Below are 15,920 nucleotides of genomic sequence, written 5' to 3'. Positions count from 1 at the left end.
GGAAATCTTCCAAGGTTGGAAAAAGACGGATAGCATTCTGTGCTTTTAATTACAAAAAAAGGAGATAATAAATAATGAAGCAGATTGTAAGAGGCGGATAAGCTAAAAATAAGCACGTTCTTCGAGGGGATTTGTTGGGTATTCCCTGTTGACAGGTGAAGTTAAGGCATAGAATTGAAAGGGTATTCTGATGTAAATGGCTGAAGTTTGTGTGCTGTATAATAAAAAGGTATTCACATTTCAATATCCGTTCTTCACAGTTTCCAAGATTTCTGCTTGCTGTTAGTGAATTTGGAGCTTCATTGCTTACGTCAAGAGGAGACTGTGTTATGGTTATGTGATGATCACTGAGGTGCACAGCTCGTTGCAGCACAGTCATCAGTGTTGTATCTTTTGATGATCTGAGCCCCTCTGCTACCATCATATTAACAGAAATAAAAGGCAAAAAATATGTAACTCTGCAAACATAGAATCGATAAATTAATGCTATATTCACTATATAAAATGAATATGAGACAGTTAGCAGATATATCTTGATCAAAATAATTTGTGCCCATCCACCACGTCAAGGTGACCTCTTTTGAACGGGAACCTACTGTATGCAAGGACTGCTTGAGGATGCGCCTATTTGATGATGAGGCATGCACCCCATCATAAATTAGGCACCTCCTCCTTCATTGCAGGAGTTTTACACCACTCTATGATAAATTACCCCCCATTACGATCAAATGCACTATGCATTCATTAACCCCCCATGTTAAGCTACTTTCACGTCTGTGTTTTTCCTTTCCGGCATTGAGATCTAGAAGAGGATCTCAATACCAGAGGAAAAAGCTTCCGTTTTGTCCTCATTCATTATCAATGGGGACAAAACTGAAACGATGCACCAGAATGCATTCCGTTCTGTTTGGTTGTATTCCCATGCCGGACAGAAAAACGTTTGCAGTGTTTTTCTGTCCGGCATGGGATGTGGAGCAAGACAGATCCGGCATAAAACACAATGTAAGTCAATGGTGCTGGATCTGTTTTCTCGGACACAAAGGAGAAAGGATCCGCCACCCCTTGACTTACAATAGTTTAAATGCCGGATCCGTCATGGCTATTTTAACCCCTTAAGGACTTAGGACGTACCAGTACGCCATGTTTGCCGAGTCCTTAAGGATCCAGGACGTACCGGTACGTCCTAACTTTAAAACTACATTGCGGCGCGGCGGGGGTTAATCGGAACAGGATGTCCGCTAAAATCATTCAGCGGGCATCCTGTCACAACGCCGGGGGCGGTTTGCGGTTTTACCTTATCCGGCGGGCGGCGGTGCCATCGAGTCCCCATGCGGCTGTAGGGGGGACCCGATGGCATGGAAGGGAGCGCGATGCCTTCCTTAGGCATCTGCGCTGCCTTCCTGTGACGAGCCTGTGAGATTCAGCCCCCTGGATCTCACAGGCAGGAACCTGTATGAGTAATAAGCACAGTATTACTCATACAGCCAATGCATTCCAATACAGAAGTATTGGAATGCATTGTAAAAGGGATTAGACCCCCAAAAGTTGAAGTCCCAAAATGGGACAAAAAAATTAAGTAGGAAAAGAAGTTGAAAAAATAAAGTTTCCCCCCCCAAAAAATTTAAAGTTTCAAGTAAAAATAAACAAAAACGTCATTTTCCCCAAATAATGTAAAAAAAGAAATTGGTAAAAAATAGGGGGAAAAAAATGTAGACATATTAGGTTTCGCCGCGTCCGTATCGACCGGCTCTATAAACATATCACATGACCTAACCCCTCAGATGAACACCGTAAAAAAAAAAAAAAAAAAAACTGTGCTAAATAAACCATTTTTTTGTCACCTTACACCACAAAAAGTACAACAGCAAGCGATCAAAAAGGCGTTTGCCCACCAAAATAGTACCAATCTAACCGTCACCTCATCCCGCAAAAAATAAGCCCCTACCTGAGACAATCGCCCCAAAAAAAAAAATAACTATGGCTCAGAATATGGAGACACTAAAACATTATTTTTTTTGTTTTAAAAAAGCTGTTATTGTGTAAAACTTACATAAATAAAAAAAAGTATACATATTAGGTATCGCCGCGTCCGTATCGACCGGCTCTATAAAAATATCACATGACCTAACCCCTCAGATGAACACTGTAAAAGCTAAAAAATAAAAACTGTGCTAAATAAACGATTTTTTGTCACCTTACATCACAAAAAGTGTAATAGCAAGCGATCAAAAAGTCACACGCACCCCAAAATAGTGCCAATAAAACCGTCATCTCATCCTGCAAAAATCATACCCTACCCAAGGTAATTGCCCAAAAACAGAAAAAATTATGGCTCTCAGACTATGGAAACACTAAAACATGATTTTTTTTGTTTCAAAAAAGAAATCATTGTGTAAAACTTACATAAATAAAAAAAAGTATACATATTAGGTATCGCCGCATCCGTAACAACCTGGTCTATAAAAATATCACATGATTTAACCTGTCAGATGAATGTTGTAAATAACAAAAAATATAAACGGTGCCAAAACAGTTATTTCTTGTTACCTTGCCTCACAAAAAGTGTAATATAGAGCGACCAAAAATCATATGTACCCTAAACTAGTACCAACAAAACTGCCACCCTTTCCCGTAGTTTCTAAAATGGGGTCATTTTTTTGGAGTTTCTACTCTAGGGGTGCATCAGGGGGGCTTCAAATGGGACATGGTGTCAAAAAAAACAGTCCAGCAAAATCTGCCTTCCAAAAACCGTATGGCATTCCTTTCCTTCTGCGCCCTGCCGTGTGCCAGTACAGCGGTTTACGACCACATATGGGGTGTTTCTGTAAACTACAGAATCAGGGCCATAAATATTGAGTTTGGTTTGGCTGTTAACCCTTGCTTTGTAACTGGAAAAAAATGATTAAAATGGAAAATCTGCCAAAAAAGTGAAATATTGAAATTGTATATCTATTTTACATTAATTCTTGTGGAACACCTAAAGGGTTAACGACGTTTGTAAAATCAGTTTTGAATACCTTGAGGGGTGTAGTTTATAGAATGGGGTCATTTTTGGGTCCCTAAAAATTGGGCTTTTGAAAATTTCGGAAAAATTTGCTTCTAAACTTCTAAGCCTTGTAACATCCCCAAAAAATAAAATATCATTCCCAAAATGATCCAAACATGAAGTAGACATATGGGGAATGTAAAGTAATAACTATTTTTGGAGGTATTACTATGTATTATAGAAGTAGAGAAATTGAAACTTGGAAATTTGCAATTTTTTACAAATTTTTGATAAATTTTGTATTTTTTTATAAATAAAAATGATTTTTTTTTTACTTAATTTTACCAGTGTCATGAAGTTGGAAGCACATATGCAAACTGTTGTAATTTTTACACCGTTCACCTGATTTGGATGTAAATACCCTCAAATTAAAGCTGACAGTCTGCAGTTAAAGCACATCTTGTTCATTTCATTTCAAATCCATTGTGGTGGTGTATAGAGCCAAAAATGTTAGAATTGTGTCAATTTCCCAATATTTATGGACCTGACTGTATGTGGCCCGGATTGCTTTTATTGGGTTTTGGAGACTACGTATTAGGTCACACAAAGGCACATGTCTCTGTTCAGCTCACCGTAACAATACACCATACTGAGGAGCGTTGATTATGTGCACTGATCCTGAACTCATTGAGGTCACATGAAGGATGTACATGAAACAGCAGGACAAGACTCCAAGACGTGGCCAGAATCAAATCATCTTTGATCACATCTGGAATAAGTCCTCCATATTTTACTTAAACTGATCTCATGTGACTGAGTATTTACACTACAACATATGGCATCTCATTATAATATACAGGGTGCTGTGCTCATCCATATTTTGTCTTGTAATGAGTCACTCACTCATTGAATCTGGCCATACACATTGGATATTTGTTACTACAATTTGAAGGGTATCCAAAACCAGTTTGATATGTATGGTCCCAGTCTAGCCATCCACTGACATCAGCTTTTGATAGTAACATGTTCCCTTAATCCCTTTAATGACCAGACACTTTTCTTTAATTTACCTCATGTAGTTAGTTAGTTGTCCTACCTTTTTTATTTGTATGACTGCCTAAATAATTTTTGCAATGTTTTTTACATTACACCCCTGACGCTTTTTAGTCATATATTTTTTTTTTTTTTAGCTTTTTATTTTTTTTAGCTTTTTTTAGTTTTATCTTGAGAAAACTGTGCCAATTTTTTTTTTAAAAGCCTCTTTAGTTTTTAAATATGCAAAGTATTTCACAAAAATAAATTATTAAAATGGCTTCTCTATAATTTAGGGTAAATGGGATAATAGTTTTCTTTGGCGTGGTATTTCTTTTTCTTTTATTGGTATTTTATTACATATATTTATTTCACTTATTTTTTAATATATTGGGGCACAAAATATGTCCCCCCAAGAAGTCATCAAAAGTCCTCTCAGGGACACTGACACATTTTTATTTTATTTTTTGCACATTTCCACTGTAACTGGGGAATCCAAAGGCGTGACAGGGGAAAACAGCCCCCTGTGGAGGAATTGTACACAGGCAGAGCTGATCAGCTCTGTTCTGCCCGAGGCACCCGGCGATCACGTGATCACCAGGTCCAATAGAGAAACCGACATAACTGCTCATTGAACTCTATTGACTGAAGAAAGGCATAAGTGGTAATAAACTGCTTCTCGACCAGCTCCTACTAGATTCCAGGAGCTTTAATCCCACGCCGTACATGGACGGCACTTGCTTGTTATGGAGTTTAATGATCTGAATATTAGTTTTCCCTTGACAGCCTGTCCTTTCTCAGGGGGTATGTGCTTTCTTCTTCAGCTTCCTCTCTTTTAGACGTCAGGGGGCATGTCCTTTCTGTTGCAGCTCCCTCTTGTTGAAGGCTGAAACTGAGCATGTCCTACCACCTCAGCGAGGTGGACAGAGAAATAAAGAAAAGAACAGCAGGTGGTGCTATGCAGATACATTTTATTGAATAACTATTATTGAAGTGGCTGCACAACATTTTTAATTGCATGAAATGACAAAAGTGTTCAGATCCAGGTGCTAGTTTGAAAAATAAAGAATATTTTTTTTTGGAGCAACTCCTTTAACCCCTTAGGGACACATGACGTACCGGTACGGCATGTTTCCTGAATCCTTAAGGACACATGACGTACCGGTAGGTCATGTGGTGTTCCGATCACGGCGGGCGGTGATCGGAACAAGGTGCCTGCTCAAATCATTGAGCAGGCACCTCGGCTAAATGCGCGGGGGGTCCCGCGATCGCCTCAAACCGTAGGTCAATTCAGACCTGCGGTTTGCAGCTTTTACCTGGATCTCACAGGCCCCGAAAGCTGTATGAGTAATACACACAGTATTACTCATACAGCCAATGCATTCCAATACAGAAGTTTTGGAATGCATTGTAAAGGAATATACCCCCAAAAGTTCAAGTCCCAAAGTGGGACAAAAAATAAAGTGAAAAAAAAAAAAGTAGAAAAAATTAGGTTTTCCACCCAAAAAATTAAAAGTTTCAAGTAAAAATAAACAAAAACTTCATTTTCCCCAAATAAAGTGAAAAAAATGGGTAAAAAATAGGGGGGAAAAAAAGTATACATATTAGGTATCGCTGCGTCCGTATCGACCGGCTCTATAAAAATATCACATGACCTAACCCCTCAGTTGAACACCGTAAAAAATTTAAAATAAAAACTGTGCTAAATAAACAATTTTTTGTCACCTTACATCACAAAAAGTGTAATAGCAAGCGATCAAAAAGTCACACGCACCCCAAAATAGTGCCAATAAAACCGTCATCTCATCCCGCAAAAATCATACCCTACCCAAGGTAATCGCCCAAAAACTGAAAAAATTATGGCTCTCAGAATATGGAAAGACTAAAACATGATTTTTTTTTGCTTCAAAAATGAAATCATTGTGTAAAACTTACATAAATAAAAAAAAATGTATACATATTAGGTATCGCCGCATCTGTGACAACCTGGTCTATAAAAATACCACATAATCTAACCTGTCAGATGAATGTTGTAAATAACAAAAAATAAAAACTGTGCCAAAACACCTTTTGCCTCACAAAAAGTGTAATATAGAGCAACCAAAAATCATATGTACCCTAAACTAGTACCAACAATACTGCCACCCTATCCCGTAGTTTCTAAAATGGGGCCACTTTTTTGGAGTTTTTACTCTAGGGGTGCATCAGGGGGGCTTCAAATGGGACATGGTGTCAAAAAAACCAGTCCAGCAAAATCTGCCTTCAAAAAAAGAATGGCATTCCTTTCCTTCTGCGCCCTGCCTTGTGCCCGTACAGCAGTTTACGACCACATATGGGGTGTTTCTTTAAACTACAGAATCAGGGCCATAAATATTGAGTTTTGTTTGGCTGTTAACCCTTGCTTTGTTACTGGGAAAAATGGATTAAAATGGAAAATTTGCCAAAAAATTTTAATTCTGAAATTTCATCTCCATTTGCCAATAACTCTTATGGAACACCTAAAGGGTTAACGACGTTTGTAAAAATCAGTTTTGAATACCTTGAGGGGTGTAGTTTCTTAGATGGGGTCACTTTTATGGAGTTTCTACTCTAGGGGTGCATCAGGGGGCTTCAAATGGGACATGGTGTCAAAAAAAACAGTCCAGCAACATCTGCCTTCCAAAAACCGTATGGCATTCCTTTCCTTCTGCGCCCTGCCGTCTGCCCGTACAGCGGTTTATGACCCCATATGGGGTGTTTCTGTAAACTACAGAATCAGGGCCATAAATATTGAGTTTGGTTTGGCTGTTAACCCTTGCTTTGTAACTGGAAAAAAATTATTAAAATGGAAAATCTGCCAAAAAAGTGAAATATTGAAATTGTATCTCTATTTTCCATTAATTCTTGTGAAACACCTAAAGGGTTAACAAAGTTTGAATACCTTAATGGGTGTAACATCAGTTTTGAATACCTTAATGGGTGTAGTTTATAGAATGGGGTCATTTTTGGGTGGTTTCCATTATGTAAGCCTCGCAAAGTGACTTCAGACCTGAACTGGTCCCTAAAAATTGGGTTTTTGAAAATTTCTGAAAAATTTCAAGATTTGCTTCTAAACTTCTAAGCCTTGTAACATCCCCAAAAAATAAAATATCATTCCCAAAATGATCCAAACATGAAGTAGACATTTGGGGAATGTAAAGTAACAACAATTTTTGGAGGTATTACTATGTATTATAGAAGTAGAGAAATTGAAACTTTGAAATTTGCAATTTTTTACAAATGTTTGGTAAATTTGGTATTTTTTTTTATAAATAAAAATGATTTTTTTTTACTTAATTTTTACCAGTTTTATGAAGTACAATATGTGACGAAAAAATTATCTCAGAATGGCCTGGATAAGTTAAAGCGTTTTAAAGTTATCAGCACTTAAAGTGACACTGGTCAGATTTGCTAAAAATGGCCTGGTCCTTAGGGTGAAATACGGCTGAGTCCTTAAGGGGTTAAAAATCTGCATCTAAAAACCCGACATACTGTATAGCCCAAGGTCAAATAAAGGAAAAGTCAAGTATATCGTATTGTGCTCAACCATTTTCCTTGTATATTTGGCTCATTGCTCTGTTTTTTACTTTTGTTCCCTTTTTAGGCAACCTCCGGTCAGTGAGAGTCATTGGAAAGGGCTGCTCCAGGATCTTCTGGACATGCAGCATAACGTGTACACGTGTCTGAGCGCAGACGTCTGCTATGAGGTAAGACTGATTTGAACCCTATTGTGCCCTTTTTACTGATAAAGCAACGGAATAACATCTACATTGCAGGAGCCCATGGAGGATCCACATCTTATTTTCCCGATTCCCATCCGGTAACTGCTTCTTTGAATACAGGGAATTTTTCCAGCATGGTGGCTCAGTGGTTAGCACTGGTGCCTTGCAGCGCTGGGGTCTTAGGTCTAAATCCAACCAAGGACAACATCTGCATGGAGTTTGTATGTTCTACCCATGTTTTCGTGGGTTTCCTCCGGGTACTCTGGTCTCCTCCAATACTCCAAGCACTCATAATAGGGAACTTAGATTGTGAGCCCCATTGGCGACGGCAATTGATGTTGATGTCTGTAACGTGCTGCGGAATATGTCAGCGCTATATAAGTGAGGAACGTAAATGAAAAAATAAAATAAATTATCGAGCAGCATACAGTGTTCATAGGAACCCTCGTTCACGTTAATTGTCCTGTATAGTCGATCGGCCGATGAACGAGCATACACTTGTTCATCAGGATGAAAGATGTATGATCATCGGCAGCACATCTAAATACTTTGTCCCCCATTCGCTTTGCAGCGGCCTGTGTGGTAAGCCGGTGCAACACACGGCGATCTACATATTTATTATTGATCGCTTCGCGCCCTGCTTGAACGTTGACCAGTGTAATAGGACCCTTACCACTTTCTTTTAGAGAGCTGGGAAACCTAGAGACTAGAACTCTAACCAACCATAATTCCTTTTCCTACAATGACAAGTTACAATAAAGTGGAAGTTCCATTAATAGTCTGGCTTAAAATTTGATGTCCAAAAATTGATGGCGATCCAACATTCTGAACTACTTAATTGCTTAAAGGGGTTGTCTGAAAGTTTTTAAAATTATCCGTGTAGCAGATAAAACAAACGGAAAAGCTTTACTCACCTAGAGCAAAGCCTTTAAGTGTAATGGCAACGCCCCCTTTGCTCCTAGAGGCTTATTTGCATATCTCAATTTTTCTCAGCAACGTGGGCACATATTAACATGGGACCAACACAGATGCCTTCAGCTGCCAAGCGCACATGTAACAGGTTAGCCAGTGTCATAGGTACAGAACTGCTGACAGATGCCCTTCAAATGGGCTGCAGGCAGGTAGACGGACCTGTGGGAACTATAAAGAGGCCTCAGCGCAGCCTCATGCAGCTGATCAATTCGGGGTGCCAAGAGTCGGACCCCAGTGATCTGATATTGATGACCTGATTGTAGGATGATGTTTTTTTGGAATTTTAGACTACATTTTGTGAGTTTAGTAGGCACTTATTAGCGGAGGAGCTCGTCGGCTGCTCTCCTGCCTGGTGTCATCAGCCAGACGTGTGGAAAGCCATTATGTAAAGCAGATTGAACGTGTCTGGAAAATGAATAACTGGAAGATAACATTGTCTTAGATGAATGCAGCCAGATTCATCTCTAAGCCGGCTACTTAAACCATAGGACATAATTGGTGAGCGGTCAACTTTAATGAGCTGAGCAGGTTGACAAGTTGAGCTTGAAGTGTGAATCCTCTGTTCTCTGCAAATGCCAGTGTCAGCGCTGGAGAATTTAAATTTTTTATTTTATATATATATTTTTTTTGTGTCTGTTTCGCATCGTGTGGTTTCCCCTCATCTCTTTTCGGTACAAGTTCTCCCTGAGTGTAGATGACTTCCTCGCTCTGCCATCTGTGCGTTTCCCTTGATAAAATGCATGACACTAGTTTTACCCTTAGGCGCTCAGACTTTCCTGTCGCTTAATGGAGACAGCGCACAATTTTTACAACCTATTAGATGAAATTAAGAACTGCATTGGAGACGTAAGCACTTCTTACAAGCCAGCATCGTGTAATATAATTGGTTTTAGAATTATCTGTGTCAGGCATTTGATATGGTTCCATTTTGTAAATGGTTTGTTCTTCAATTTCCCGCAGTCTCTTTCGCACTATTACAATTTTTCCATTAATCACATACAAAAACGTCATACTCTTAGGGGCAACTAAGTGATGTTCACGCCTTCCGCACCTTAAGCGCAGACCATTGGATGTCGTGCATCCCCTCCCCCAACTGTTTCTCCATTGTGGCACTAGTTTTATAGCATGCAATGATAATTGGTATACGGCCTATGATAATGATCAGCAGTGTACCGTAGTTGTGTTTTGGTATTGGTTTAGATACAATGACCCACTGAATCCAGACAAAAAGGGAATTTATTAAAAGGGTTCTCCAGCACTGCAATATAGATGTCCTATCCTCAGGATAGGTGATCAGTATCTGATTGGTGAGGGTATGACTTCCGGCAGGCCCACAGATCTGGAGCTCTGTTGTGTTCTTCAGCCCCCCCCACAGCATACCAGGCACAGCGCTGTACATTGCATAGTGGCTGTGCTTGGTATTGCAGCCCAGGCATGTTCACTGGAATGAGACTGAGCTGCACGTAGGCCATGTGACTGATGAACGTGATGTCACTAGTCTAGGAAGAGGCCGCTGCGCTCTCCGGAAGGCCACGGCCTCTTCAAGCAGCTAATCAGTGCTGGGAGTCAGATCCCAATCAATTTGATATTGATGATCTATCCTGTGGATAGGTCCTCCATATTGTATTCACGGAGAACCCCTTTGAGACTGCGGTTTCACATGCCAGTTGTATTTAAAAGTGTGCTGTTGTAAGATGCACCATATTTGTAAGAAATGCAGACCTCTTAAAAAATGTGGTGCATCTTCTGACAGCCCACGTGCCAAAAATTTTAATCTACACCAACTATGCACTGGCGTAGGTTTGTGCTATAATTTCGGCACTTTCTGGCATAAATTATAGCAATTATGTTGGGCTGCAGGAACACCCACCCCTCTTTCTAAGCCTTACCACGTTTTGGAAAAGTTGCAAGAGGCAGTATAAAATTGAAACTGGAAGCAAATTTTTGAGAAAAACAGCTTGTGCTAAAATTTGCTACTGTTTACGTCAGCTAGAAAACTGCCGCAACTTGCTTCCCCCACAGTTGTGAATGATTTCATAAATGCTGTTGACTATAACTTTAGGGCTCATGCACACAGCTGTTTCTCGGCCATGCCCCTGTTGCGGCCCGCAATATACGGGCATCGGCACATTTGTGCAGCGCAATCAGGAAGGTCACGGAACGGCAGCATGGAACCCCATGGAAACACTATGGAGTGCTTCTGTGGGTTTTCTGTCTGTGCCTCCGCACCACAAAAAAAGTAGTGCATGCACTACTTTGTTTGCAGTGCTGATCGTGGACCCCGTTCAATGGGTCCACACCCAGGGGGCACACGGTTGGTGCCCATACATTGTGGACTGCAATTTGCCGTCCGCAGGATGGGCCCGGCCACCACACGTTCGTGTACATGACCACTTATACTAAACCACACACATACACATTTCTCATAATATATTAAGAGAGAAAAAAGGATATAATAGGAAAAGTAACAACCACACAACCTCACTCTAAAAGAAACTGGAGCGAGAGAAATGTAAGCTTAATATCTCTTGATTCATTTCTCACTGCTGCTCCCTCAGCGTCCTATTCAATCATTTATATTCAATAATAGCCATGGGCCCCATTTTTTTATATTCGAAGGGGTTGTCTGGCCATATATATCGTCAGGATAGGCCATCAATATCTTATCTGCAGGGGTCCGACGCTCGGCAGCCCTCCATTCAAGTGCCACTTCCTGTGCATTACATTGGACTTTGAATCGGAAGTGCAGTATAATACCAGTAACCCGCTCCATTCAAGTGAATGGAGAGAGTACTTGTAGTAACACTATGCTGCCACTACGGCGGGACAAAAAGACCAGGAAGCGGCACTCGCCTGCTCGTCAAACAGCTGGTCAGCAGCAGTGCCAGGTGTTGGACCCCCGCGATCTGATATTGATGACGTATCCTGAATATAGGTCATCAATATTCATGGCCAGACAACCTCTTTAACTTTACCATGTATTTATTTTCCAGTCCGCAGTAGATGGTTCTGCTCGACCCATCCACTTCATTGCTGTCAGTAAGGCTACATTCACACGAATGTACGAATGAGTCCGCAAATTGCGGAACGGGTGCGGACCGATTCATTCCAATGGGGCCGCGAAAGATGCGGACTGCACACCGTGTGCTGTACGCATCCGTAGTTTCGTTCTGCGACCCCGCAACAAAATAGAGCATGTCCTATTATTGTTCGCAATTGTGGACCAAAATAGGGATTTCCTATAATAGCAGCGGCATATGCCGTCTGTAAATTACAATTTGCGGATCTGCAAAACACTACGGTCGTGTGAATGTAGCCTAATCTTGTTTAAAAGCTGCTGAATTACAGGGGTCAAGAGACAACGGTGCGGAGCACCAAGACAAAACCATGGTGAGGAAACCGAGGTCATGGCAGGCAGTGTACGAGACGTTCAGAAGTCCAAAGACCAGGGTGGGCGTCAGAGAGTCAGAACGAGGAACAGGTGAAAGGCAAAGGTGAAATCAGGCAGTGAAGGGCCAAACCCTCAAACAGAAGTCACTTGGCAGACAAACAAGACTATAACACCTTTGCAGGAAACTAGCTAACTAGAACTTAATGCTCAAGCGCCTTCCTTCAGGTGATGGTACCTCGTGTAACCCAGAAGGATGGGACAGATGAGGGTGTGTGCACGCTCTTTCCGGCATACACCCTAATCTGTACCAGACTACCCTACGGGTGGAAGAAGACACAGCAGAAAGGAGTGGGCCACCGCCTGTGTGGAGTGGACGTCAAAACTAAGGTCACGTGGATTCTTTAAATCTGATTCATTCTGTTGCTACTGTAAAATGCTTCAGATTTGTCACATCCAAATCCGCAGCATACGCGTCCCATGTGGATGCACCCTCAGGAAGAAGAAAGCTAGAGCTGAGCTCATAAGACCATTACTGCACACGAGGATTCAGTGCAATTTTTTGGCTTGAGTTTATATATATATATAGATTTTTTTATTTTTAAAATCTTTAGGTTTAGTCTTTATTGCTTGTATTAAATGAACACATTTTTACCTTTCTTTGTATAAGAATACAATGTGTTCGAACCAATATTAAAAACAAAAACAAAAGAACACTGGTGAGCTTTAGGAAGTCCTTATGGCGGTGCAAGAAGCCCGTGTGCCGAAGGAAAGGTGTGACCGTATGCTTTCAGAACTCTGCAGCAGATGTGCCCTAGTCTCAGTTTGCTTTAGTAAATGTTATTTTATCTCTGCAACGTTCCCATGTCGTGTGCTCATCAGAGAGTGGAGGGGCGGTAGCGGCGCGCGGCTGGGACATGCCCCTGTTTTTGATCTCGTGCACAATCTCCCCACCATTCCTTTAATACAATACATCAGCGCTCCGTGTTCAGAGTCGGAGATAACCTTCCAAGCTGTTTGTAAAATGTTGATATTAAGACGGAATCGAATTTGCGTCGATGCACGCTGTTTATTTGCATGTTCACTTTAATCAGCCGAGCGCACAAAGCCCGAACGCGAGCCCGCGAGTGGCATAATTTACTTAGAAAGCTTGACATCTGTTAAAAGTTGAAAATGATTTGAAGCTTTTTATTACAGTTTACCGATTTAGCTGGATACGACTGCCAATCTCCTCTTCTCCCGGGAGAACCTCTGAAAGCACATTATAAAAACCACGTAGAAATCTTTCTGAAAAGGCATGAGGGAGTTATAACAAAGAGCCGGAACGTGTCAATTTTCTTCAGTAATCAAATGCAAGTCATTTTCAAACGAGGAAAAAGAAAATCTGAAAACATTCAGGACCCCCCCCCCCCCTCCCCCTCCCTTGGATTTCAGAAATAAAGACCCGGCTTTCATAAATTAAAATTTTTGCTCCATTTTTTATTTTGATTTTGTTAGGAACTGATGGGGGGGGGGGGGGGGGGGGTTGTATATAAGTAGTTTTTTGATAAAATATAGATTGAGCAGTTGCAGCTTTTTTGCGCAGAGTACCTGGCCGGCTCCAAATGGACACAGCCATTTGGGCAAAATGGAGAATGTCAGCTATGTGATTGAAACCCATGGTAGGATGAGGGCGTCACTTCTGCTTTGGCTCAGTTTTAATTTTCTGCATGTAGAATTGCCTAATGCTTTTGCCTAATGTCTACCAGTTGCCATACAGCTGCTTGCATGGGCTAGGAAAAGATATCGTCCTCCCCCCTGCCCTGGTCCATCTTCTCCATGTCAGGTAGAGAGGCCTGGGTGTCCAGCACTGAATGGCCCCGTACTTCAGGACCCTGGATATGGACACCACTTGGTTTGGAGGTCCGCTATTCTGTGCTGATTAATTTCATAATATACACTGACGAGCAGAAGGGTAACAATGTTTAGAACTTTTGACTTTCAGGCTCCATATCTCACCATCTACTACAGCTTCGAACGTGAGACTACCATCATCTTATAGACAATAATCTTGGCTATCTTATACATAAATTGGACTTGCAACCATTTAGCATATGATTAGTTATACAGATTCTTGTCATGTAATTGCAATGTTACTGTTCTGCTCCTAAAATTCTAAATTTTTAGTATTTTGTAAATCCACCTTTGGCTTTCAACGCTGCCTGAATCCTCCTGGGCATGCTCTCAATCAGATTCAAACATGTCTCGACCGAAATCTGTTCCCAGGTCTCTTCTACACATTCCCAATGTTGGTGTATGCTGGTCGACTCACTTGGGTACAAATACAGCTTTTTCTTCAACTTTACCCACAAGAATGGGTTGAGGTCTGGGCACTGTGGGGGCCAATCCAGCACCTCTACTTCATTGTCATTGAACCATTTCTTCGCCAATCTCAACGAGTTGCAAGTCCAATATATGTATAAGATAGCCAAGATGATTGTCTATAAAATGATGGTAGTTTCACGTTCGAAACTGTAGTGGATGGTGAGATATGGAGCCTGAAAGTTCAAAACACTGTTACCCTTTTGCTCGTCGGTGTATGCTTTCCATATTGGAAATTGCATTGCAAACAGCTGTTATGGCTGGAAAATATCACATTTGACAGAGCAATTCTCCTTTCTGCCTCAAAGAGAAGGGAACTAATTGGGAGTTAAACCCTTCCTCATGTAACCATCGTCAGAGGCACGTGGAAAATCATGAGACAATCCCTTTAAATACAAAATGTCCACCACTAGGGGTACCTTACTGCATATAGCGTTATTGCGTTTATTGGATGCAATAAACACCCCCAATTGGCGGCTGCAAGTGGACAGAATGATGGCTGTACGGGGGGATTTGGTGATCATTAACGGTAAATGAACTACAGATGTGTCCACCTTCACCTAAGCTCTGATTTGATTAACAGGACATGGATATTGGTGCCTTATTATTAGGATAGGTCATCAGTATAATATAGTTGGTGATCCGACACCTGGCACTCCCACAGGTCAGCTGCTAGCTGGAGCCGCGGCCACCGGAACGAAGCCAGAAGCAGACAGCTCTATACACCGTGTAGTGGCCGCGCTGGGTTACTGCATCTCTGCTCCCATTTACTAGAATGCTGTGACCCAACATTCCTTTGAACTTCTGTAACATAATGATGGGTGACTGTTCTGCATCTGTTCCACCTGCAGCCAGGGGGGTAGTAGCAATCAATAATACCGCTCCAAACCTGAAGGGAATATTAAATGGGTTCTCTGGGATTTTTATACTAATGGCTTATCCTCATTAATATCTGATCAGTGGGGGTCCCTACTCCCGGCACCCCCACCGATCAGCTGTACAAAGAGGCCACGGCGCTCAGCGAGTGCTTTGGCCTCTTTCTAGGCCTGTGATGTCACATTCACCCGTCACCTGGCCTCCCCTCAGCTCAGTCCCATTCACATCAATGTGGGTGAGCTGCGATACCAATACGATAGAATGGATGGATCTGTGCTCGGTAAACTACGAGGAGGCCATGATGCTCCCCACAGCTGATCTGCAGGGGAGGTGGGAGTTAGACCCCTGACAACCTCATGTTGATTACCTATCCTGAGGCTAGGCCATCAATCTGAAAATCCTGGAGAACCCTTTTAGGTTTTATATGCATAGGTGTAAGGCTACTTTCACACTAGCGTTTTTACTGGATCCGGCAGGGTTCAGCACAAACGCTTCCGTTACTGATAATAAAACCGCCTGCATCCGTTATGAACGGATCCGGTTGTATTATCTTTAACATACCCAA

The 15,920-nt window shown here is 41.5% G+C and overlaps 1 protein-coding gene across 1 annotated transcript in view; it reads left to right on the top strand.

Moving 5' to 3' along the window:
* NBAS (NBAS subunit of NRZ tethering complex) overlaps nt 1-15,920 on the top strand; it is a 708,772-nt gene that overhangs the window by 234,131 nt on the left and 458,721 nt on the right. The window contains exon 29 of the mRNA XM_040427340.1: nt 7,641-7,743. Coding sequence (XP_040283274.1) covers nt 7,641-7,743 — 103 coding nt within the window. The remainder of the gene's footprint in view (nt 1-7,640; nt 7,744-15,920) is intronic.

This window comes from Bufo bufo, chromosome 4, assembly GCF_905171765.1.
Source record: "Bufo bufo chromosome 4, aBufBuf1.1, whole genome shotgun sequence".
Taxonomy (NCBI): Eukaryota; Metazoa; Chordata; class Amphibia; order Anura; family Bufonidae; genus Bufo; species Bufo bufo.
This window is presented reverse-complemented; position numbering and strand designations above follow the sequence as displayed.